General features: G+C 49.7%; 1 protein-coding gene across 2 annotated transcripts in view; it reads right to left on the bottom strand.

The window, feature by feature from the left end:
* HDAC8 (histone deacetylase 8) overlaps nt 1-26,051 on the bottom strand; it is a 38,814-nt gene extending 12,763 nt beyond the window's left edge. Inside the window, exons 1-9 of one of the 2 annotated variants that reach the window (XM_037408013.1) lie at nt 25,918-26,051; nt 25,379-25,431; nt 23,878-24,008; nt 21,800-21,941; nt 18,706-18,818; nt 17,587-17,664; nt 17,054-17,162; nt 11,007-11,179; nt 9,427-9,521 (exon numbers count right to left, since the gene is read on the bottom strand). In XM_037408013.1, coding sequence (XP_037263910.1) covers nt 9,427-9,521; nt 11,007-11,179; nt 17,054-17,162; nt 17,587-17,664; nt 18,706-18,818; nt 21,800-21,941; nt 23,878-24,008; nt 25,379-25,431; nt 25,918-25,998 — 975 coding nt within the window. In that variant the 5' untranslated portion in view covers nt 25,999-26,051. The remainder of the gene's footprint in view (nt 1-9,426; nt 9,522-11,006; nt 11,180-17,053; nt 17,163-17,586; nt 17,665-18,705; nt 18,819-21,799; nt 21,942-23,877; nt 24,009-25,378; nt 25,432-25,917) is intronic. The other variant, XM_037408014.1, reaches the window with a different exon arrangement.
* Nucleotides 26,052-26,850: the final 799 nt, after the last annotated feature.

Here is a 26,850-nt window from a genome sequence, read left to right as displayed (position 1 = left end):
TACTGAATACATAGTAAAACACTCCTTCCTCTGCAAATCTGACATCTGTAAGGTTTAAACCAATTTGACAAGTCAAAAATCCAGGTGCAAAAATCACATAGGAACGTCCCTGTCCAGGCTCTGGAACAAGGCAATGGCAAAGCACTGCCTGGCATCTGACTGCTCTCTGTCACACTCTGATGCAAGAAAGCCTGCTAGAAAAGATAGATAGCACATTTTAAGTTCAACAAATAGCAAAGCAAGATGGGCTATGGCTCCCAAGGATGGTGTGCAAGTACTAATCCAAACAGTGTCCTCCAAAAACCATATTTGCCATCAACCATCTTTACTACCTTCTGTTCTGACAACTGTGACCAGCACAGACCGGTCTTCCAGATAGCTCTGTTGTAAAGCAGAGCCGTGAAGAGGAGCCAGAGAGCAAAAGGTCCTCAATGACTCTGGACGTCAACTCCAAAGTTGGCTTCTCCCTTCTACAGACAGCTTGCAAAGAGCTGTTTGACTTTAAACAGACTCGGTTCCCCTCGTAGAAAGCGCAGCAGTGCAAAAGCGGCAAGCTGCTTCCCAGAGTGCTCCGTGGGCCTGTCTGCATTCACATCTGTACCCAAGGCAGCTGATAGAGATGCTGCCCTGCACTGCACACCCTGCCTCCATCTATCAGCGAACCTGCCTGATAGCTGGGAGCCTTTTCCCTTAGCAAAGGCCAAGAACAGAAGCTTCATCCTAACTTTGTCCAAGCACCTCCACAAGGCAACAGTCATCTTATGGATGTGGAGCTGGATAAAGCTTGCTTTTGTTTACACGAGGCTTTCCTGGTTTACTCCATGACTTTTTAAACAGAGCCAAGTCTTGATGTGCCCCTCTCCGTGGTTCAGAGGAAGCCAGAGGACATGCCGCCATCCCCACATCCAAGCTGAAACACAGCCAGGCAGGAGTAGGGCCCCAGACAGACTGCACAACACACGGACACCCTTGAGGGAAGGCAGAGGACACCTGCATCCTGGGGATCAAATTGCTTGATGGAGCCTGCCTCTTCCACATAGTCACCCACCCATGGCATCTCAGAGTTAAGAGCCCCAAACCAAGTCTCCACCATTCTCTCCTGAACATTAAGTGGGGGAGGGGGGGGGGGGGGCGGGGCATGTGCTGCCATGCTCATGTGCAGCTCTTCATCATGAAGGGGCTGGCAAGCAGTGGCACAAGAAGCCAGGTTTTTATGCCCTTAAGCAGTACAGAGGTCTCAAGGAAGCCAGGCCTGAGATTTTTCTCCCCATCAGCATTGGCACAGGGAGCGACGTCGGCACACTCACAGCAGAGCGTGCTCTCTGCAGTGACTTCTCTCCAGACAAGTACCAGCAGTTACCTTATTATAGGGGCATCTCTCTCTGCTAAAGGCCTTTTCCGCATGTGCCATTGGACATGGGTACTTCTGACTGTGCTGTGTCCCAAAGGCAGGGGTCAGCAGCAGGCTTCCAAGAAGAGACTGGTATCTGTACATACCTCACAGCTTTCATCAGAAATCAGGCTTGTTTCAGTGTTCCTGAGAAGTGGGAGGTTCCCAGCCCTGGAGGAACACTCTTTCTTGAGGGAGAAGCACATGATCCAGTACAAGCTATCCCACACTGGCATGAAGGCAGGGTTTGCACATTCACCCAAGGGTGAGTGGCTAGTAGACCTCAAACTCCTGCTCTTGTGCATGCCAAAGCCCATGCCATCCCTCACCAGAAGACACAGTGATATGCCGAAGAGCTGAACCGCAGGAAGCCCCAACATGGGGTGTACAAGGACTCTCCCACGAGTGTCATCAACAAACTGGGATTCCCACATCAAGAGGAATAGATTCACCAGGCATAGATTAATACACACAAAGGCTGGGATGTAACAGAGGCAGAGACTGCAGTTGCTAAAACAAGAGTTGGGAAGAAGTCACACACTGGCCCTCACATGCTCAGGCTACTCATGCCCCCTGCAAATGAGCAAGGTAGAGGATTTTCCCAGCTGGCCCCTCCTGGTCCCAAGCTCTAACCATCACATCCAACACAAAGACCGGCCTTTTCACAGCTTCACTGGTTTATCAGCCTTGGCTATTAATTTCCTGCTGACAAGTAAACAGATCCAGTTGGCAGTGTTTCCAGTTGACTGTTCTTCCTCCATTAGTGACAAGACCATTTTGACAAACTGTTTTAACAAAAGTTACCAGTTTGAGCAAAGCAGCCACCAGACTGTAGCCTCAGTTGAAAGCCCACAAAAGAGCAGGATTGGGCAGTTTGCTCTGTGTGGAGAGAAGCCAGCTTGGGGACAGCATCCAAATTAAAAAGGCATTAGCTGCAGCAAAGACAAGCCTACAAGTACGTGGGATCTGCCATGGCTTCTGATCTCATGGAAAACAGGACAATCTGTGTGAAATGTGTTCACTTGATTCGTGTCAATATAGAACAATGCTAGGACCGCATGATGAAATGTAACCTTCTGTCTTACATACCCTTGTATAACCACATGCTTAAGAAAAATGGAGTGATCAATGTGTATAGCTCCTGTATCTTGCAAAGAACACCTGGCTACATACCTAGTTCCTGTATCTTACAAAGGACATCTGGTTACACACCCTGACATGCAGGCTGAGCTGCTAACCGCATGGTGTTAGGTAAGAGAAGTTTACAGGGCGCATGCGTAAAATCTAGGGTCATCCTAAGGGTGAGCCGAGGAAGACTGCTGACTTCATCCACCGACCACCAGATACCCTCGGAGACAGAAAGAGCATGCGCCACGAAGTACACGCCTATTCCAAGGATCCATTTACATAAACCAACCCTTTCTTAGAAATAGCTATGAATATGTATTAGTTTAGGAAATACAAACCAAAAATAAATTTTGTACAGAGCGCGTCTTGATGGAGTGGAGACTCCCGGTGCACCCAACGCTGTTTGCTTGCCTCCATTTGCTTAATAAATTGCAAACTTTGATTGTAATCCTGTTTTGGGACTAAGTTATTTATACAATCGGTAAAAGGATGTCAGCTTCACTGTAGATCACCTGTGGCTGGCTGACTGCAGCAAGGTTCCTGCCTCCTGCATACGGCAGTGTCACTGTGTTGAAAGGAACTTGCATTTACCTAAGCACCCAAATTTAGACTGGATCAAGAGGGGATTTTGTAAGCTGAGCTTCAACAGAGCCTTCCACTCTCGGAAAACAATTTTTCTGCTCCTCAGGCCAGGGCAGTCTTTAGAAACCATGTCAAAGAAGGTGTTTATTGCTGCTGTTATGTTATTACAAAGCCATTCTGTCAGACACCCTCAGCTAAACATGGGACCAAGTAATCAGAAATTGTTGTATTTGTCTCTACCTCAGAGACATAACAGCAACCCCCAAAGCAACTTTCTTCTAAGAGACATACAGGCACTGACCCAAACCACCGTCAAGCAACTGAGTACAAATCAGCTGGAGAAATCACTCTCAGGTTTGCTGCACATCTGTACTGCTTTCCATTTTATTTCAAAGTACGAAAAAAGCATAAGCTATAAACCCCAAGACGCAGTTTCTAATGAGACTGAAAGCTGGCCAGAAAAGCTTTACCAAGGAAGAAAGGACGGGAAGAACAAAAGTTTTACACTGCAACAGGAGCTGCTGGAGTCTCCAGCTGGGAGGTCTAAGCCCTGAGAGTTGGTTAAAAACAGCCTAGATGGCACTAGGGATACTGGGACAAAACCAAACTGATGGAATCAACCAGAAAATCTGAGTGTTTCCTGCAACAGAAATATTTTTGAAAAGTGGAACTTCCTAGAGGAAGTGGTAGAAGCCTAACTGCTTCCATTATCTCAAATCAGATAAAGCCCTTGAATGTAAACAAAAAGGAACATTCCTGTATTTGGTGCCAGCTTACTTTGAAAGGGGAATTTTGACAGCCAAAAGTAATTATTTTTTTCCATATCCAGTTTTCATTAAAATCCTGGTAACTGTTACTAGCCCAGTATACCCCACCCCATAGGTATCTTTTAGTAATCCTCTCACACAGAAAAAACCCACCACATTTTCTCCACACTGTAAAGAGTCACATGCTGTGTAATACACAAGCTAGGGGGCAACGGGCAGGAATACTTACCCATGACTCCTTGACTGTTGAAGAGTATCCAGAAGACAGAAAACTTAGACAATGCGGACAGACTGCTGCACATATGTGAATTCAATCCATTACAGGGGTATAGACCTTTGCATCACCTGAAACTTCGGTGCTATGGACAGTGGACCCATCACCCTCGTTCAATGAGGGGGATGAACCTGCTCCAGGTAAGTCAGGCCGAGGTGGCAGAGCAGTAATGCCCCTGCCTCATTTATAGTAGGTAGGATTTTAATGAAGAACTGTGCGATTAAAGCCTTTTGTGTCACCACATGCAAGGTGCATATCAGGTCACAACTTGGCATACAACCAGGCATCTTCACCTTGCTCCAAACCAGAGGCTCAGCAAATTCAGCCCTGTCAAATACCAGATGGAGCGCAAGGAATTACAGAAACCAAAAGGACGTCCCCAAACATGCCACCCTGAAGAAGCAGCTACCTGCTCTCTTGCATGTACTCAGCAAGGCGCGTAAAGCACACCGTGAACAGCTAGTTGCTTGCCTTGTGCTCTTCTTTTTGCCCAGAATCTCACTTGACCAGGATAGGTTTGGAGAAGTGCTGAACACCCACAGCTGCCCCCAGGACCAGCATAAACACGTAAGTACCATAATAACGTTGAATCACAAACCAAGCCTGACACGTTACCAATGGGACAGAGACAGCAGGATACTTCTTGGCCACACCACAGAAAATTGGAAGAACACCCAGAGAAACTCTGTGTTTGTACTTTTCTTTATACTCTTCTCCCTGCATCTGCTATCAGCTACTGTGGCAGAGAGGAGACAGAGACTGACAGCTTCCTGGACAATACCGCTTACTTGACATGGTGAAGGAGGTACCATTCTCCAGACTGCATACTCCCATGCTACGTAAGACCATCGCAACATGCCAATCAAGGAAAGTCTGGTGTCCAGGCCAAGGGAGAAAGAGAAACACACACAGTGCACATAACCATGACACAACTGTTCCTTGCAGCACATAGGGAAGAAAGCTCTTGTGAGCTGGGAAGGGGAACTGGCTTATGCTACAGAAAGCTCAACTCCACTTCCTAATTCTCTTCAGCTCTGCAGAACAGCTGTTGCCTTTTGGCAATTGCTGTCTGCAACACCAGACACCCAGCTCCACACCATCTGAGTGGCCGGCAGACACTGGAACATGCCCAAGCAGACAGGCAAGAAACAACAAAAGAGCTTCACTTAACCATCAGGGCTTTGTGACAACTGCCGCCTATGCTCACCCCCACCCCCCCCAAATGCAAGATGTCCCACTTCCTGCCCCAAGCCCCTTGCATTCCCTCGGAAAAGCCTGGCCTCCTGTTCACTCACTTCTGGGAGCAGTGATGGCAGTTGGTGGAGCTGGGGGTGGAGCTGAGGTTGTTCAGCAGGTACAAAGTGCTTCTTGTTCCCTCAACAGGGCTGAGCTGCTGCTGCTGCTGCTTTTAACCCTCCTGGAGTCCCTGGGAGAAGGGGCAGGGGCAGTTCAGGAACGTGACTGTGTTCAGTTTGCAGTTTCTTAGCAGGGCCACAGCTTGCCTCTGATGCCCAGCCATGAACAGCACATAAGAGACTGAACCCAAAAGCCAAGAGTAAAGACCTTTACAAACTGGCATAGACTGTCTGCCCCAGCACCTCCTCCCACAGTAGCAGCACCCTGTATTACCACCACCACCCCCTGTGCTGGTCACTGGCTGGTGGTCCCTTTCCTTTAGCTGCCCACACCTCTCCCCTCAACACATTGCACTCAAAAAGTGCCCTGCGAGCACCACTCCAGGGCCCCAACACCAGACATGCCACAGGCTTGCTGCTGCCTGGATGTACACAGTATCTCACGCAAAACACTTTACTCCTGCAAAAGCAGGATCACACTGAGGCAAATCTCCCCAGCTGGGTGCTAAACAGAGCAACTTTCAACTCCTCCCCAGTAAATAATCTTCAGGAGGGCAGTGGCAGAAGCCAGAAGGCTGGGGCTGAGAGCACATTGCTCTGCCTGATGAGCTATGGCCCACCAGGCCATCTTGCTCACACCACACACAAGGATGCTGTGCTCCCTCAGCCTTCCTCATTTTGCAACCCCCACCAAAATGAAATCACACCTTATATAAAGATCTCAACATTGTTTATGAAAGTATTTCACACTAGTTTACTAATGCTTCATTCCATTTCCGTGTGCCCTATATCTGGTCACCAGAGAGATCAGCATCTCCCCCTCCACTGCTCTCCTTGATGAAGTCGTAGACCACAATAAAGTCCCCTCTCAGCCTTTTCTTCTTCAAGCTGAAGAAACCAAGCGATCCCAGCCACTCCTCCTAAGTCTTATGGACATTCAGAAGCCGGTTCAGCACTGCATGCTGCACTGTCTTTAGTGTTACGCTATGTGTAGCAGCCTGAGAGCAAGTGTGGGCCAATGTACCCCATGGCTGCTAGGCACAGCTTCCCAGGCTCAGCGCGAGCAGCCAACCTAACCCTTCAGCTAGCAAAGTTTGGACATCTCTGTTTCAATGCAAAGAGCCTCACTGCGTACAACAGGAAGACATAAGAGGGACCCTTACTCCTGTGCAAGTAAATACTATGTTCAGCATTATGAAATAATCCAGCTGAGGAGGAAGGAGGCAACAGGTAACTGCATCAGTTATGTTAAAGAAAACAAAGACAATCCTTCAATATTCTTGTCAAGACAGCTGGTTTCAGAAACTGCTGATCTTGGTTGTGGTTCAAGAGCTAAAACCACAGACCAACAATGATGGGAAGAAGTAAGAAAACATTAAAAACTGATAAAGGAAATCTCTTGCAAAACTGTAAGCATCAGTCTGTGGCTTTGCCTTTCAGCGTACTTGACATAAACTGCTTAATGCCTTTCAGAACAGGATTATAAATGTAAATGGAAAATAACATCTGGTGCTACTGGCGAGGCTAGAAATGAAGCACTTGATCTCCTGCCAGAGGATATGAGCTAGTACCCATCTAGGAGAGACAAAAAGTTCACACCTGACCAGGGACACCCACCTTCCTGACTGTGAAGCAGCCTGCAGTGGCCACTTGCAGGCCAAAATACAAGTGTGGCAGCTGGCTTGCACCTTGGTCCAGCGCAACCCCTACACGGCTGCAGGGCGTTCTGTGCTCCTGGGTAACACACTATAGCCCAAGATCACCCCTTCACCTGCAAGACAGTCCCAACCACCAGCAGGTTCTGTAGCAGATAATAATGGCATAAACCTGTTGACAGGGAACACCCGTCCAAATGCCTTTTAATTGGCAGTTCATCAATGCCTCAAAGCCAGGGTGCATACATCCTTGTTCTACTACTTAGGAGCAGAGCTGTAAGGAGAGAGTTTCAAGAGTTTTGTATGCCAACCTAAGGGCCATGCTTCGGGGTACTTTACCTCCTGCTATTCAAACACAATGTCACCACTCCTCAACCCTGGGGAATCTGAACCTCACTGCAGTTTGCTTACCCACTTCTTCCAGGTCCCAAAAGAGATGCAGATTCCCTGAAGGCAGGCCACTGCTCCCTGCTTACTGACATGAAAATCTTTTAGCTGGTGTCTGATCCAGAACCATTCAATTCATGTACCAAGGCTATTTCTTATTACCAAGGTCACTTTATCACCAAGGCTACTTTATTACCTTTGACAAAGACCGTGGCTACAGGCTTTAAAACAATCGGACAACTCGCATGCCATTGTCTCCAGCATTCTTTTTGGACCCGATGTATATTCTAGCAGAGCATTGTGGACTTCTGACTGTTCCCAATTCAGCTACAGCAAATTCCATTCACCTAAGAGCCTTCTAGCTATGATGAAGCATTCAGTAAGTGCTGCAGCTATTTTACTGATCTTCAGCAGCTGCTTTGCTGGCTACTGTCACCACCCCAGAGATGATTCTTACTAAATAAATCCTCTCCATGATGCAGGAGTCAAGATGCACCTGCTTATGGCAGGCACTTGGTTTTAGAAGCCTGCCATAAAAACTCTCCTATAGGTGCCCAAGTGGGAATAGCAGCGCTTGGTGATTGCTTCATCCCAGGCGGCCCACATCTCCCCTCCCTCCAGCTCATTTCTCTTCAAGTGCTGCACCAAAGCTCCAAAACCGAGGCTGGCCTGATCTCCAGGAACTTGTTCCTCCAGGGTAAACCCTGAGCAGCTCATCTCACCTCTGGAAACAAAACCATAAGCACAGTTTCACTGCAAAGGGAACCCGAACAGGCGGCCACCAGCATCACCACAACTTGCTCTGCAGCCCAAGCGCTGGCCAGCCCAGGAGGGGATACCAATACCTTTGAGAAAGAATAGCCAGAGCAATCAGGACCCCACCGTGAACCTTGGGACATCCTGCAATCAACTCATTCCCACACTGCTCTTGTCCTTCAGGGCAGGAATCATTAACACAACAAATAAATCATTCAGGGCAACAACACATAACCAACCACCTTCAGCAATTAATTCTTACAGACAGCCTCGCCCTTTGCACTTCCCACATATAGGAAAAATCCAGTCTTGTTTAAAACCTGTTTCTGCAGGAAGTTGGTTAAAGGATCATATTTAAGCACAATACCTCTCAAGAAACACCTTGCATGTCTAATCACCAGGTTCTGTAATGACGGATCTCCAGTTTCAATCCACATAAATGCTTTACTTCCTCATGCATACTGGTCTGTGAGATCCTTAGACAAAGGCAAAACCATAATTCTCCTCTAGTCGCTGTAGGTTTGAACTGCTTTTCACATGCAGGTTTGTTTCTGCAGGGTCAGTAATAATGATCTGTAGTTTGAGACCTAATGTGAGCATCCTCCACCCCAATTCAGTCTAGATTGTGTCCCTCCAACCAGCTGTCCAGCCCCACTCAAGACTTTAAAAGCATCAGCACTAGACCTGAGACAACTCATAGGTGATCGCAAACAGCACCCGGCACCATGGCCCACTGCGAGACTGCTGGTCAGAAAATCTTCATAGTTGCACCTGGTACCTTCTGTAAGCTGATGAAAGCAGGGCTAAAATTTAAAGCCTTGAGAAAGGCCTGGCTCTTTCCTGGCAAAAGCAAGTGCAGATCCTAAAGAGCTCTTTGAGCAAACAGGTGACTTCCCCTCCCCATTCTCTCTCTAATTATCTGAGAGTGGAGTTTATTGGCACCTGAGATCCCTTGCAAAAAGATACGGCCAGCCTCAGGTTTGGGGAACAAGCATCCACTATGCTGCTAGGATACTGTGTTATTGTTACAGGACTGTCTCAACAAAACATTGAGCAGCAAGGATTCCATCTGGATTAAGGAGAACAACTCAGCTCTCACACAAGGAGTGGGAAGGGTTTCTCAAAGTTTTACCTCGTGATCAGGGATCTCAGAGGACAGCGTTCTCCCAAGGATGACCCCAGTCAAGTATGTCCAGCAGCGAGCTGTGTTGGCAAGGTTGTAGCCTCCTGTCACCAGCAAGAATTGTGATTTTGGAGGAGGAAAAGTGGGGAAGGGGAAGAGAGGAAGAGATTTTAGTGGAAGGAACAAACTGCAGGTGCAACACATACAGTTTACGTGAATTCAGTTTACTTCATCCACTCAAGCTGTGCCCAAAATCTGCATTTTGCACCTACTAGTTCAGGAGGTCAGGTCTGCAAGGGCAGACCTCCCAAACTGAACCCCAGTCATACTCAGCGTGGCACAGGCCAGGCTCTTCCAGCCACCATCTCAGACCCAGCATGAGCTGCCGGCCCCATGTGCTTGCCTCTCCCCAGGTAACAAGGAGAGAAGAGCAAGGGCAGCTGCAGAGATGGGGGATTCCTGCTTTTTAATGCCACCTTTGACCCACAAAGGATAATGCACATGCCCAGCCATTTGCTGGTGAGCTCTTCAGCACTGTCATGTTTGAGAGGACAAATGTGAAGCTCATTAGTACAACTTGCAACTGCTTTACAAGTTAATGAGGTTTCAGCCAGTGTGGTAATGGTCACCTCCATGGTAACAGTACACAAGCCCACAAGAAGAAACCTTAGCTGAAAGCAATCCTGCAAGAGATTCAGAATAAGATTTTTTTCCAGCAAGGATGACTAAAATAGTAAAGAGAGAAAGCCACATTTAAAAAGAGAGGGAAACCATATTTTTCACCATTCCCTCCCCTTCAGGTTGGGCTGGTTTGGAGGGTTTTTGTGGGGTCCCCCCGCCAAAGTATTGGCTCCTCCCCCAATTTCCACTTCAACAAACTGCAGTGGTGGGAGACTCCTTCGATGTTTTCATGAGTGACAAATAGCTGTTCCCCATTTTTTTAACAAGGGTTTTGGGGTTTCTTTTTTCCTGACAGGTGCCACCTCCAGCATACCCAGACATGCCACAGCAGGATTGAACACTCTTAACCTTTTCAAAACAAAGTGCATTAGGCACACTAAATTTTAGGCTTAACATGCTATACCTGATCTCCCCCGTCTCAAAAAGGACAACAGCTAGAGCCAACACAGCTCAGGGACAGAACTGGGGGCTCTCCCTGGCACACAGTGGCTCTTGTTGATCTGAAATGTTCTGTTGCAGAAAGTCTTGTCTGTCCTGTGCTCTCCCTCCTGGACAAGCACCTGGTTATGCAACATGGCAGAGCTGTGTCAACCTTAGCTTTCACGGGATATCACAGCCCTGCTGCACTATGCAGGCAGCCATTCCTTTTCCCAAGCCTCTGCTTGAATCCAGATGAAATCATTCATTGCCTGATGCCCGAGGTAGGTTTGGGAACACAGTGCTCATTTTTAAAGAGAAATGCAGAAGGGCTGTTCAGCAGAGATGGGAATTAACATTAGGGTTAACACTGCCCGGCAGTCACTCTGCCAAACTCCAGTCAGTGCCAAGCCCAAGGGTACACACTTGAGGAAGGGTCACAGGACGACAAATCCATTTCCTTGTGAACAGCAGGATGTGCATGCACTCACCTCCTCCCAGGATGAGAGTTGCTAGCTGCCACTGCAGGACATACTTCAGGCACTTGCTCACTCCCTCGGGTGTCATGTTGAAAGAGCACATGGGATCTCCAGCGATGGTGTCTGCCCCGAGCTGCAGCACAACTGCATCTGGGTTGAACGCAGCATACACCTCCTTCAGCACGCTGTGGAGAGGAGAGATAGCGCTGGTCACCGCTGGTAGCATGGTCTTAGTTCTTCAGATCCACTGATGCCTTTCAAGGTTTCCACATTCTCTGCTCCCACTACCCTCATACCACTTACGCTCCCCTCCTTGCTCCCACTTAGTCTTCTGCCTCTGCTACTCTCCTGCAGTAAGTTTCACTCTCAAAGTGCTCATCACAAGGCTGATGAAAGCAAAAGCATCACAGAGAACATGGGGGAGGGGGATCCAGTCCTGATCAGCTTAGTGGTAGAACCAAACCACACATTTACATTGGCCGCACTGAGCAGAAGGGCTACAAGCCAATACAGAGGCTTTTTTCCCCTGTAAAATTCATGGTGAAGAACACAGTCTGGAAAAAAACCAAAAACAAAACACAATCCCTAACTCTCAGACAACTCTCACCAGGACAGGACAGAACAAAGAGAGCAAGGCTGTCTAGGTTCTCATTCTCCTCTCTCCTGTATGGCTCCTGAAGCAGGAATACCTTTCCCCCGGCTCTAGCAGATGCTAGGGTGCAGCAGAGCCAGTGATCTGGAGATAATTAGAACTATTCTCCCTTGCAGAAGGCAATCAGGCATGTCAGACATTTGACTTTGCTCCAGGAGATTTTTAATATTATAAACACCACAAAGAGAATAATCCTGTTCTCAGCACTGTGCTCCAAAGCCCCAAATACAGGGCAAATAATGGAGAAAAGCATGTTCCTTTCACAATAGTGTTTTTACTCTGCTCAAGTAGAAACAGATGTGATCCCTGAGATAAATGCTTTTGCCTTGGTTAAGAAAATCCAAGCACTGCCAGTTCTTATTTGATAGGCAGTTAGAAACCACTGCAGTGCCAAATGAGAGCTGCTTCCCTGTGACAAAGAGGTTGCATTTACCAGCAGTCACCCCAAGAAACTTAGCCAGTCACTGCACCCAGACAAAGAACCCCACTGAGCTTCGTGCAGTCTGCCAAGGCAGATGCCTGCAGGGCTGAGGCCATCAGCTCTACAAGCACCACAGATTTACTACTGAAACACTGGCGCACACTGGGGAAAAAATCAACACACCCCCACCTGAGACCAACCATGGGAGCCTGGGGGGAAACAGGATTTCCATTTCCCCTCGGGTATGGCAGCACTGCCTGAACACCCCAGGTACCCAGCAGGGCCAGGCAGCCAACAGCTACTCACATCACTCATGTTTTGACAGCTACCAGGCTGTTGTCCACACAGTCCCAACAAACTAAGCAAACTGAGGCAGATGGTGAAAATCAGAGTGCCAAGGAAAGAGCAGTCAAACTGGCCTAAGCTTCCTTCTTGAAGTGGACTTGCAGGCAGCCTCTCTTTGGCAGATGTCAAGGACAGGATGGATGACAGGGGCTTCTACCTCTGCCCAAGGCCTATGTTGTACCACCCTTCCCTGGAGCAAGGAGGACCGAACCAGCCTTCTTCAAACACTGTTTGGCTCCTTGACACTGTCTGCTGCCGGTGAGGGCTTTCACTGCCGGCACTCAGACCTCTCTGCAAGCACATCTAGCTCCTGTGAGCTGTCTCTGGGTCTCTCTTCCCCCACCTCCCTCAGACACACTTCTCTACTTTTGCTAGGCAGGCAGCTGACATTAGCCAGTTCCACCAGCTCACTTTTTCTCTAGGAGGCTTCACACTCCTCAGGGATCCATCATAAACAGGCAGATGCATATGAAATAACAGAGAGAGAGGAAAGTTTATCTATCATTAGCCAAGACTGGGAGTCCCCTGCCCCCTCACCAATCTCAATCTGCAAAAACGGCCACTTCACCAAAATGCAGTCACTCTCATGATTCCTTCTATTATGTCCCCTGTGAAACTCACTTCAGGCCAAGGTTTCCTACTGTTTCTTAGCAAGGTCTCCCAGCAAGCACTGAGAAAAGTCTTTTGGCTCATCCCTGCAGGTTTTTGCTTGGTTGCATGAGGAGTTTTAAACAAATTTTACTCACTCCCAGGGCTTTTCATTTTCAAAGCATGCTGCAGACATTACCCAAATGATAAACATCTCCTTGATGTGACAGCATTTGTCTGTAGCTGCTCGCATCTCCCTTCTTGCTGCACACTGTGCTCAGCACTTTTCCCTGGGTTAAAACCTGGGACCTTTCAAAAGAAAGCAGGGGTCTGGAATTTCAGCCCAAGTTTCAGAATTTCTTCCCAAATCATTAAAAACTCAGAACATGAAATTTCTGCAAAGTCTGTGGGACTATGGATGTATTGTTAACTTTTAGAGTCTGGAAGAACATTGCAGATTTGTTCTCTGCTGCACAATGAAAAGCAGCCAATGAAGTCCAGATGGTGGGCTAGGTCTCCCACACCCACTGCCCACCCCATACTGTATTCAACCCTTACAGCAACAGGATGTGAAAGACCAGTCCCTTCCAAGAAGATCCCAAATCCAGCTGTCAATCACATCCCTAATCTCCAGAGCTTCCCAACAACACAGTCTCTCCGAGGTCTGTACAGTTCAGTGCCTACACCCAAGGACCAGATTCACAACCAGCCTCACATATTGCAGGACTTCCAGGACACAGGGTGATTTTCACGCCACGTACACCCAGCACCTAGAGGGAGCAGGCACACTCCCCAGAGGTCTCCATTTATACCTGCATGACATGAAAAAGTCCTGCTAGATGCTGACAGTCACACAGGAATAGCTTTTTATCACACACTCCATTTTTTGGATCTTATTTTCCCCCACCGTTGTCTGCTTTAGCCTGACAGTTCACTGGGAAGAGGCCGCTCACCTCTCTGCTGGCCTCCCCAACACTGAAACAGGGGAAAAGATACATCAGTAGACACCTTCAACCCATCATAGCTAGGAACAGGCAAAGCTGGATGCACTGTGAAAGCAATACTGCAGCCTCCCAGAAAATAGCAGTCTCTGTTTTTAGTCTTATTCTTGCAAGTGGGAAACTTTTGCTTAAAAAAAAATATCCTAGCCTCGGTTTTCTCATCTGGTGCTTGTCTAAGGGCTTCACAAGACGCACGAAAAGACAGAGAGCTGACCATCAGGAGGCTGAAATTGGACCTACAGAGCCATGCTGGGACCCTGCAGGTGCCCACATACCGACAGAGGTTGAAAACCCTCACTTAGAAGGATTTAAAAAAAACAATTAAAAAGCCACACAAAATATTCTTCATCTTGCAAAAAGCCTGCAGAATAGGAAAAAGCAGATCAGATCAGAGGAGGGGGAACTGGCCTCACTGCTCCCGTACTGTGCCCTGAGAACAGTCAGCCTCACTCTGCCTGTGCCACTATGGGGAGAGGCATGACAAGACACCAGCCTGTGGTCCCACCAGAAGGCAGTATCACACATGCTACATCACACCTATGGCAGCTGAGGCCAAAGGAATTGAAACAGCTGGCTGCTGGGATGCAACGCATCCACCACAGTCATCCTGTTTTCCTTTACTAAGACATTGTAAATAGAAAAACTATCTTTCTAAATAGCAGACAAGCCTTTGGTGCCACAAAGGTCCCACATGCTTTCCTTGTAAATGACCCATGTTACTAACTGGGTTTTCCACCAACGTTATGGACACATCACAACTTCCACCTGAGCAGATCTTCGTCACACAGTCCAGCCTCACCAGCTAAAGCACAGTTTTGCTAGATCCATGCCTACACACTAACACAGCTCCCCTGCATCACTTATAATGACAGGTCACACAGCATTCAGATTTTGGTGTGTATTTGTCTGGGGGTTTTGTTTGTTTTTTTTTAAAAAAACAAACATTCTGGACAATACTAGAGAACTAATCAGCTATTTGTCATCTCTTTCAGCTATAATTGTGAGTTTATCAAGGAAAACACTACAGCCATTTAAAACAACTCAGATTTCTCTTTGTGTTTGGAGCAAAGATAACGCTTTTGAACGTCTCTGGACTATTTCTAAGTTTACTTTTCTGCACTTGCAAAGTTTCTCACATATTGCTTTTTTTTTTAAAAAAAAGTCTTCAAAAGGTTAATAATATTACCGACATCTTTTCATAACAAATTTCCTTCATTAATTTGGGCAGTTTTGGAAGGTGATCAAGGAAATCGGCTATTCCGGATGCTTACAATTAGCCAGACCCATCACAGCTTCCTCTTTTGATGGAGACACTATGTGAGCAGGTAGGCTCCCAGAGGGCTCTTAGTGGGAACATGCCTTGGGACACACCTCTGCACGAGCAGAGCATACCACAGAAACTCAGCATCCAGCTTTGGTGTTGTCTCTCTCATGGCATCTCAAACTTTTCATCCCTGGTTGCCTCTGTCTTCAAAATTTTAAAGATATCAGACTTCCCAGAAAATACATAATGTCACATTTTGGCCCCCCTTCCACACAGTAGCTATTAGTAACAACGTATTGCAGCAGTACGTTTGGAACAATTGGAACCTACATTGTTCAGCTTCCAGAAACAACAGGCAATTATCCATGTGCCACACCACCTCAAAAGCAGGATAGTTTATCTACTAGAACAAAAGCAATCAAACGTAAGTCCTGTAACTTACAGAGATGTAAGTTCAAAGTGCACATGCTCTGAGACTCCAAGTACAAACTTCCTACCCACCTATTTATATCGCTCTGCTACAGCAGAGCAGCCTCCACCGAGACAGGGGAGGCAGTTGCCCCCCAATGCCAAGGGAGGTGCGACTGTTTTGAAGTGTCTCCCGGGCTTTTTGCTTGGGAATGCTTGATCTGGCACCACCTCAACAAGGGGCAGAGAGCTGCCTGGGAGCAGGTCTCCTCTCACCATGAACATGGTGACACAGCAGAAGAATTTGAGGAAATGCTCTGCACAGGGTGTAGCCTGTCTGCAGAAACCCAGGTCAGAGGCAGTCACACACTCCAGTCTCACCATGGGTTTGGGAGGCTCAGGCAGTCATCCTCAGACATTAGCTGGACGAGACACCCACAGTCATGCACACGACTGTCTCCCAATCAGGACAGAACTTTCCGTCTTTGCCCATGAGATGTCAAAATTTCTTTGTAGATGCTTTGGTTATGTACAGCTTGGAACCTATGGTAGGTTTTGGAGTCCTTCACCTGGGAATACATGGAGTGGGCTCCTGACTGGGCCCCTAATCCCTACTCAGCCCCTAAGGCTGCCATGCCTTTTGGAAACACGTCCCCTGGCAGGAGGAGGGATGCTTTACCACCAGCAGTGACACGCACCAAGAAGCTAGCAGGAGGCATGGCCACAGCATGACTGCCCTAACAGGCTACAAGTCTGGAAAGGTTTCAGCACTCAAGTGTTCAAGCTGAGAGATGGATGTGCTACCATGTCGTGCAGCCCTGCGCTGAGGCTCCTCTCTTGAAAACAACAAGCCCAGCAGCCCAGTTTTGACATGGGCAATGGCTTGTGAGGTCCACCACCAACTGAGTGATAGTGGAGCCTGCCAGGAGGCAGCTCAATCACTGGCAGATGTTCAGCCTTGCATTTCTCCAGCATAGACAAAAGGTGCTTGGAAAACACTTTTACCTCAGCCTCAAAGCATATCTTCCACAGATGGTCAGGGCTCAGAGCATTTATTTGAAATAAAAGCATCTAGTCCTAAGTCCACAGCTAAAAAAATACTTGTCCCTTCTCAGTCTCTCCTTAAACACAGAAGGCTGGTCCATGGCAAAGAGACCCTCCAGCCACCCGTAAACGCCTCTGTATGTTCAGTTTGCCCACGGATTTTGACAAGACCCCTAAGACCTCTTTAAGATCCATGTTTGTTGCAATCAAAAACTGTAACAGGGGAAGGAGCAAGCCTTAAGGAAGGACTGTAATTAAAAGTAGTAAATAAACAAAATCTGCGCAGTCTCTGTTCTCTAAAAATCTCATCCAAGTAAACAGAGCAAGAGGGCTTACGTTTCACAGATCTGGTAATATTTCTCATCCTGAATGCCATCTTGAATAGGTACATTCACGCTGTAATAGCGACCTTTCCCCAGACCAACATCTGTCACATCACCTGTGCCTGAAAAACAGAAACACCCCATAGTTAATTACAAGGGAAAGGGAATCAGCAGCAAGAGAAATGTGTGGGATGTCTCAGATGACAGCAGAGCGCCAGGCACTCTGGCTTACTTATGGAGAAGTTCACTTATCACCACTGATAAAGGAGGGGTTGAACAGACCTGGTTCTTGTCCTCTGCCCAGTTCTGTCATGCAGCTTTCAAGGGCTGCAGGTGGCCACCCAGCAGTGGCTCTGTTCAGATCTTAGCCACAGCCAGAAAGGGGGAAAATGCAACCATGTTGTTCCTCCCGCTTTCCTCCTCCTGCGACAACAGGAGAGGCCCCAAGACGCCTCTGGTGGAGAGATGGGATGGGATTTGCCTGGGCTGGGGCCTCGTCAGTGATGTGTGAAATCAATTAGCACAAACCTCACAAGTTCAACTTGCCTGGGAAAAATCCTGGTGAAAACTTGTGGAGCGAAACAGTCATGACTTTTGAAGTAAAACTAAAGGCATCTTCAACACCTATCACAAAAGGGAAAAGAAAAAACTTTTCATACATTGTTCACATAAATGACAAAGTCTAAACACACAAATGAGTCACTCAAACACAGGGCAGCAAGCAGAGCAGGAACAGAATGAACAAAGCAGAAAACCAGATATGGCTCAATTAATCCATCCTTAATCAACAGAGACCTGAATTCACCTGCAGCAAAGGTCACACAGAATTTGGCAGGTCTCATGCCAATCAGTACTGAATGGATCTCACTACCTCAGGTCAACACCCACATTAGCAGCCCTCACCTGCACTGCTTGGCCTGCGAGGCTGGCTGAGGGACCTGAGCAGGGATGCCTTGGCCAGAGCTTGGCTCTGATTAGAACCAGAGTTATCGGGCTCTCTCATTTTTTCCCAGAGCTGCTGAGGTTCAACATGCCTTTTCTTTTCCTTAAAGTTGTATTAAAATAGTAGGGGTGAGGAGAGAAAAAGAAGTGACAGAAAACTTAAAAGAAACCAAATGTGAGGAGAAAACGGAGCAAAATGAAACACACCGTAAAATTTAGGAGAGCAGGAAATGTTAAATGGTGTTGAAATAATGTGCCTGAAGGAGAAAGCAGTTTCAGCAAGGCCAGCTCTGGCTTTAGTTTTATAGCATCAAGCCTTCTTTTAAAAGCACTGTTTACTACTAATTGCTTCCCTCTTGCACTAGTGGCATTAAACAATTAAAACCCTGTCAGCAGCTATTCTGCTGGGATGGGAAACAAGGGGCTAAGGGAAGTCTGTTGGAGAGCCACTGGCCAAGAGGATTACTGGAATGGGAACACACGGTTTGTTGTTTTAGGTACAAGACTGCTGTCTAGACCCTCGAGAGGTTTGATGAGCTGCACAGGGCAAACCCATAAAGCAGGACAAGGCAGAAACGGACTGAAGGAACCTGACTGCATGGAAAGGAGGCAAAGCCATGGCTGTTGCAGCAGGTAAAGCCCTACTGCCCTGACAGGCTTTGACTTCCCCCATTCCTCCGAGTCTGTACGGCTGTGCCATTTGCAGCCTGTGCTGGGCCTTACCATCCCCATGATGCAAATCCAAATCGATATAAAGGACACGGTCAAATTTCTGGCGTAGCCTCAGAATCCCCAAGACAGCATCATTCAGGTAACAGAAGCCAGAAGCTTCATCTCTGTGAAAACAACATCTGTGAGGATGAATATTGCCAACATAATTGCCACTGACCTCAGTGTTGTCATTTTTACTTTGCCAGTCTCCACCTCGCAGGGGCACAGAGGAGGATGAAGAGCCTTGGCCAAAGGCCCAGCAGCAACCAGGAGATGGGGCAGGAGCAGCTCAAAGCATGGCTGGGAAGCACAGAGAACATGATTGCTTGTGCCTATTGCTTCTCAACCCTGGGCTTGCTGCAGCTGGTAAAGCATCAGCTGCCTCTGCTGCAGAGAGGCCCTGACCCACGGGGGCTTGGCAGGGTACCGCTGACCATTTCACTGCCGCACAAATAAAATGTTAGCTTTCTGCACCTGAGACATTTTAAAGAAGTTCAGAGCCACTTGACCCAAAACCACTCTCTGCTGTACCTCCTCTCCCCCTGCAGCCAGAGGACAGGCCCCAGGACAGTCCTGCTTGGCCATCTTCCTGCAAATGACAGACAGGGACAGGCAGGCAGCCACTCCACAGCTGCTGTCCAGGTCACAGCTCCCAGGAAGGTCCTGACAGTGAAAGGCAGGTCTCAAGGCAGTCACAGCATTCTGCCACTCTGTTCCAAAGTCTTGGGGTATAAAGGTTAAGCCTCTACTCAAAGCACCACTCTCCCTTCCTCCCCATGAAAATGCAAAGAGGATGCCCCACATGCAAGCCCTCACAATACAACTCCTGGGCTCAGCCAGAAGAGAGCCCCAGCAGCTAAACAGAGGACAGATGTTGCATGGAAAGGTTGATCCCTGACATACATCAGGGGGCAGCTTCTGCACTGCTGGCATCAAAGGAACAAGAAAGTTTCTTAATCCCTGCTCCAGACTTGCTTCAATGTCAAGTTCCCATCACCACTTGGCACCAGCCCATATACACTCCTAGGTCAGCCCTGGACAGCAGATATAAACCAAAGCTTTATACTTTGCAACGGGAGCATCCAAACCCCTCTTCCCCAGGCTCAAACAACTCCAGGAACTAAGATGTGCCTCTTGGAAATGCTTCTTGACTTTCACCCACAGCACTTGGCTCATTTTCCCCAATACTTCTCTGCTCAGCCAACAGCTGGAAACAGCAAGGAACAAGCACAGCGTGGCAGAACTGCACTTGTCTCGTTCCCTGCAAATGTCACAGAGCACAGATGCTTCCCAGTGATTCTGTTCACTTACAGTGATGCTGAGAACTGCGATGTTAGCAGGTATGTTGGGAACCTTCCTTAACTGTGACTACACACCATAGTCCTCCCCCCCTTCCCAGTTTGGAAGGAAGCAAAGTGAACTATGCCATCTCACAGATACTCTCTCCATGCTGTAACACACGATCTCTTTCAAACTCAAGGCCAAGCAGAGCAGGACACCAGCTCAGAGGCTGACCAGCATCAGAGCTGCAGCTCCGGGCCAGCACTTGGGACTTCCGCCCCCTCCAGATCCACGCAGCAGAGCTCAGACTGTCACTGCTGGAAGGCTGGGCAGGGCTGGGTCAGGAAAGGCACCAGGTCAGCATCTCTCCCTCTGTTCCAAAGGCGTATCAGGGAACTGGGAGCTTCAAAAGCCCCAGGTGGCACTGGTTACCACTCTTACCTTTATGACCTTGGAAAGTAACTAAGCCACCAGACAGCAGGTCTTTTTTAACAAAACAATACATATTTTGCTAGGATGCAGGTCCTAGCACCAGGCACCTGCAGCTGGGTGTCAGTCTGGCTGGACCTTCACGCCAGACTGGCACCTACCACAGCTGCTGCCTACCCTGCAGCATCCCACGCCACCTCACTGGAGTGACTGGGAAAGCTCCTTTGGGATCAGTAAACATTAAACACATTTTTTAAACAAACTGTTTGCTTCCCAGAACAGTGCTAATAGCACAGCTCAGCAGCAGGAACACTGCTAAGATTTCTTCTGTTACAGGCATTTTGCAAACCATGTAATCAAAGACAAAAGAGAACAGAAGGTTTTTAAAAAGCCATCCCTCCTGTGAAGAGCAAGAGGGCTCAGCTCAGCCAGGCTAAACTCTCTCCTTTCTCAGCAAGCCATAGCTGAACCCACACTTGGCAAGTGCTGACAAGGAAAAGGGTCCTGATGAGACGTTTTCATTGCTGGCATTTGCACACCACTGTTACATCTCCAGAGTTTCTCTGCCAGGTCAGAAAAGTCACTGGAGCAAGAAGACAAACCTGTGCACTCAGGTACAAGTTGTGAGAGTTAGACATGTGATTCATGCTCATTTCTGGAGCTCCCCAGGGAAACAGAACAGCACTGCAAAGGCCAGTTAGCTGGGGGTGGGAGTGCTTTCCTGTCCGCAGTTGCAGGCAGGTCTCATGTTTTGGGAGATGGGAGACCCAAGTTAAAATAAAAAAATACATCCATGGAAATGGGGAAGCTATGGAAACAAATTATCTTGCCACTACAGAATCACAGGATTCAGGGGTGAAATTTTTACTACTTCTCTTGTTCTGGAAGATAGCTACTGACATTACAGTTCAGAGCAAAGAGCCACTCACAGAGCATGGAGAAAACCAGAGGTCAGTCCTGCACTGTTTCAAACAAAAAGTGCCACACAAAACAAATTGGACAACATTTTACCATGTTGCCATTCTCTTCTAAGCTGGGAGCCACACCAATCACTTGCCGCTCCACAGCCCTTCTCTATGGACTTTGCAAAATCAATTCTCACTTGAACTCCCCAAGATAACCAAGTATCAATGGATGGCAGGACACCTATGAACATGTCTGCCCTAGACCTGCCTCATAATCCATGACAGCAGCAGGACTGAGCAGTAACCAGCCTACTCTCAGGCCCCTGCCCTACACTCTGCTTCTTTCCTATCTGCCTCCTGCCTTCCCTCACCCCTCACTCTCTCTTCCAGCTGGATTGCTGCACCCTGAGGGTTCACAGGGAAGCTGGGAGCTAGGAGGCAGGGTTCAGACACCAGGTGAGAAAACACAAGGGAAGAGATTGTTTTCTTACTTCTTTGCATGATGCCACCCTCCAGGCCAGTTAATTGCTACCTTGCACTTGCCGTCCAGCAGGCATTGGGCTGCGGTGATGGTGGCTCCTCCCACAGCTGCTGCATACTCAAAGATCCCTTCAGTAGCTGGACAGTCATAACCTGCAGGTAAGAGTTGGTGTGTCAGATAGAACAGACCTTTTCCTCTGGGGACAGCACATTCTCTTTGTCTTGAGCTATATCTCTTTGACCACTGCTATAACTTTCTGATTCAGGCACAATAAAAAAGCTGCAGCATAAAACCGTCAGAACAGGCACCAGATCTGGACTCGCACAGCAGATTCAGGGGGTGAAACTAGGACAAAAAGTTGTATTTGGTTTGTGTGGCAAACGAAGGGGGCACAGGGGTGGCTTCAGTGAGAAGACACCAGGAGCTGCCCCCATGTCAGACACACAGCTCTAAGACAGACTCGCCACTGGCCAAGGCTGAGCCCACCAGCAATGCCAGTGGCACCTCTGGGATAACACTGAAGAAAGGATAAAAAAACCTGCAGAGCAGAAGTGAGAATATATGAAACAACTCTGCAGACACCAATGTCAGGGCAGAAGGAGAGGGAAGAGGTGCTTTGAGCACTGAAGCAGTGATTCTCCAGCAGCCCATGGTGAAAACTAGGGGGAGGCAGGCTGTACCCCCTCAGCCCATGGAGGTGAATGGTGGAGCAGATATCCACCTGCAGCCTGAGAAGGACCCTGTGCGAGAGCAGGGCAATAGTGTGAGGAGGAAGGAGCAGCAGAGACAATGTGTGATGAACTGACCACAACTCCCATTCGCAGCTCAAGGGGGAGGGAGGTAGAGGAGCTGGGAGTAAAGTTGAGTCTGGGAAGAAGGGTGGATGAGGGGGACTGTGATTTTAGTTTTGTTTTCAATTCTCACTATCCTACTCTGTTATTAATTGGCAATAAATTGAATTAATTCCCCTCAGTAGAGTCTCTTTTGCCCATGGTGAGTAATCTCACTGTCCTTATCTCGACCTCTGACCTTTTCCATTATTATTTCCTCCCCTACCCTATTGAGAAGGGGGGAGAGAGAGAGCATCTTGGTGGGCACCTGTAGGCCAGCCATGGTTTAACACACCACAAAAATCAATAATTAACACGTTACCTTGCCCTCAAATCATCCACAGATGGGTCTTGAACCACGTTCTGATCTGTGTGCCTGGTTCACCCAACCTACTGGTCCCTCATACCAGTCTTGCAAAACCACCCTCAATTCTCTGGCTGCTCTACAAGGAAAGCCCTGACACGGTCACTGGTCTATCTCCCCAGTAAAAACAGACATCCACAAAGGAGACGGGCCTAGGTACACTGCAGGTCTATAGCTAGAATATGATCTTCACCTATAGCAGCTTGCCTGGAGCCATTCTCCAGCAAGATGTGACCCCAGGGCTGCTCCTCTGCCTCCAGACAGATCAGCTTCAGAAACGTAAAGGACAGATCTAGGGGAGACTCATGAGATCAGTGCAGAACCTGCACCACTGCCTCAGTGCTGGGTCACTCCTCCTGTTCCCAAGAGTAAAGACAACACTCACAGCCACCTCGCCTGCTTTAACTACTGCATCACTCAGGCTGTTTTAAGTTCAGGCAGGCAAGAGCCCTCTGCTCAATATGTAAGCAAAGCCACCAGACAAAGAGCAGCCACTCTGGTCCCTGGCTGTAGCTTCAGGCCATTGCTCACACGTGCTGTCGGCCACCGCAGGCTTGCAGCAGCCCATCTCAGCTCTGTTCCAAGGGCCTTCTGTCCTGCCAAAGATCCTCAAAGCAGCAGCAGCTGGCTCCCAGTACACAAGGGACAGGCTGAGCTGCATGGAGCAACAGTTTGAGGCTGACAGTACCTTCTGCTGGCAACAGTGAAAATGCCAGCCTGACAGGTGATTGCTGGGTGTCGCAGTTCAGCAACACCCCATCAAAGAGTGTTTCCCTCCACAAAAAAAACCAGCAGCCCACCTGAGCTCACCCCCCTGTCTAACCTCAGCTCCAGCAAAAAAGCATCCTGGACCCAACGCTCAATTAATCTCTCACTGAAAACATGCATCCTTACCCAGTCCATACTCCACAGACTCCGGATGGTCATCATCCCCCTCCTCACTGACCTTCTGCAGGTGCTGCAGGTAGGCATCTGTGTGGAAGCTCGCCATCTCCTCCATGGAGGCCACTTTTGGCTTGACTATCCTAGGTAAAGAGCAGAAAGGCAGCATGTCAGGACAAGAGGCTCTAGAGTTTGCCTGGAACACCCAGATTTAACCTCCTCAGATTAGAAGCCTTCTTTCAGCAGTCACTGTTGAAAAAGCAAACAAAACCCCCTCCTCCTCTTGCACTGAACTATCGCTTTGAGTGAGAAAGCTATTCACTGAGCTGGAGTAGGCCTTTCCCCCAGCTTGGCACTGTCTGCTGTGGCCTTCCCAACAAGGAACTGACTTTGTTCACAAGGTGCTGACTGCATTAACCTTTCCACTTTGCTTCAGTTTTTTTTCCCTTTTCTGCACCCCCAGCAGATCCAACATTCTGGTCACGCACAGAGGAAATAACAGAGTAAAAAAACCCAGAGTATGCTATCCAGGCCCAGCACACTGCTGCGGCAAGACACCAAGTGCTGGGTCAAGAGCTGAGCAGCACTTCCACATGCATTCAAAGCAGAGACCATCTCCGTCCTCACCAACTCGCACACCACCTTTCCCAGGTTTGGGCACTTTGCAATCTGCCTAAATAAATCCTACAACATGCTCAAGCCCTCTCCAAACCTCAGACTCCAGGGGTACTGTCAGGCAACCCAGTACAGCTCCACTGCTACTGGAAGAATGCAGAAGCTCCCAGCTCTAGCTAGCCCAGGTGCTGAGCACTTCTCACCCCATGCCAAGGCAAACAGCAGCCATTTCCCAAGCTACCAAATTGACCAGAAAGAAAAAAAATCCTTTAAAAGAGGAAGAAGTGCCAACAGGACTTTGTGGCCCTGCTGAACTGCAGCATGGTCTTTTTTAAAGATTTTATGAGATGCTACGCAAGAAGTTGAACTAAGCCTTCCTCCCATCCCTCTTACCCCCTTCATATCCCCCAGCATCAAGGGCCTAATGGGGCAGGAGGGTTCTCACTCTTCCACCTCAAATCTCATCTGGTCATCCCTCCTGACCGCTGCTGAGACCTCACAAAAAGTCTCCCAAACCAATCGCAACACAGCAAAACAACACAGTCCCTCTCAGCATCAGCACTGGCCAGTGGATTCAGAGCAGCACCAACGAGGACAGTTAGATCGGTTCTGCTCAGAGCCACAAGAGCACTGGGTGACAGCGTGCTCTAAGGAGAAAGCACAAGGCAATTTGTACTCCACTGGACCAGGAAGGGTAACCCTAAATTGCACCTGCCATAACACCACAATCTTGCCCATTTAGCAAAACAAGCAGATTTTCCTTAGGTCCTAGAAATATACACTGCGTGGGGTCCTATAATCACGCTGCCAGCAGGGACAGTTACTTGCAGCAACTCAGTTACTTCCAAACCTTAGCAGAGAAGAAAACATTCTCTTCACGGAAAACGAGAGCACTTACTTCATCTGGTCAAGTAAGGAATATGCTTCAATCAACGAATGTACCATACTGGCCTAAAAAAGATGAATAAGAGCGTGAGAGCAGCTCTAGGGTAGCAGGCAGACGCACAGCGACCGGGGCTTGAATGACTGGCGGGGAAGGCACAACCGTGGCTGCCCCCAGCACCGCGCCTGCACGTGCTGCGCAGGCCCTGCCCCACGGGGGGGGCGTGGGGCACCCCCGGCGTGGCGGGAAAAGGCGCGGCAGCGCGCGGCGGCGCGGGGCGACCGGGGAGCGCCACTTCCGCGCGGCAGCCGCGCGCTGCCGCCCTGCCCGAGGCGCGGCGAGGGGAGAACCGAGCCCCCTACACCGACCCCGCGCTCCTCCTGCCCGGGGCCGGGGTCGCCCCCACCGCTGCCCCTTCCCCCACGCTCCCCGCACCCTCCCGCTGTCCCGGGGCCGGCGGCCTCCCTGCGGCGCCCTCCGCCCTCACCGCCGCGCTCCCAACGCCCCGCTCCCCCCGCCGGGGCCCGTTAGCCGCCCCTCGGCGCGGCGCTGACCCGCTTGGGCACTTTGCAGAGGGAGTCGCAGAGGGCCACGTACTCCGGGCTGTACACATAGACCGGCGGCGCCGCCGCCATCGAGGCCGCCACGCCGGGACGCCCGGCACAGCCGCCCGCGCGGGGCACGCCGGGACGGCCGGCTCGAGCCCCGGGGCACGCCGGGAGCTGTAGTCCCGGCCCGCGCGGTGCGGCAGGCAGCGCTCGCCGTGCCGGTGCCCCCCGCCCCACGGAGCCCCGCCGCGGGACAACACGCCGTGCGCTCGCGGGAGAGCCGTTTCATGGGGAGCCTTCGGCCCGCGCAGCTCGAGGGGGCGGCTTTCCGTTAAAAACGCGGTAACCGGCGTGAAGAAAGGCTCGAGGCCAGCAGGCGCCCCCCCAAGGGGCCCCGTCGGCGCCCAGCGCTGCCCGCGGGGCCCCCGCGCTCGGCCGCAGCCGGCCCAGGACGGAGAGCAGCGTGCCCGGGGCGGGGGGGGGCGCCTGTAAGCACGGGCGTACGGCACCCGCAGGGCAGGCGCTGCCGCCGGGAAGCAGCTCCGAGGGACTACGCGGGAACCGCTGCACGGCCCAGCCCCGAGGCCAAACGCGCGGGGAAACATCAGCGGCAGGGGGGGAGCCGCTCCGGGGCCGCAGATGCGCGCGCGTGGGGCCGTGGCCACCCCGCACCCGCCAGGAACGGCCCCGGGGGCACGTGGCACCTGGCCAGCTCAGGGGGCAAGTTCAGCTGGTGGCCGTCACCCCCAGGGGGTGCTTCGCGGCGGCATCCCCCCGGCAGCGCGCGCTGTGCCCACCCGCCCGGAGGGGGCAGCCCCGTGGGAACCGCTGTGTGAGTGCGGCCCAGCGGACGGCCTGTTCAGCCGGGTGGCAGAGCTGCGGGAAGAACGAGGAAGGTTAAGGAGCATCAGGCGGTCAGTCTGAGAAAGACCTAGACTA

Source organism: Falco rusticolus, chromosome 14, assembly GCF_015220075.1.
Source record: "Falco rusticolus isolate bFalRus1 chromosome 14, bFalRus1.pri, whole genome shotgun sequence".
Classification (NCBI taxonomy): Eukaryota; Metazoa; Chordata; class Aves; order Falconiformes; family Falconidae; genus Falco; species Falco rusticolus.
Note: the sequence above shows the minus strand (reverse complement) of the source record. Positions and strands in the feature narration are given on the sequence as shown.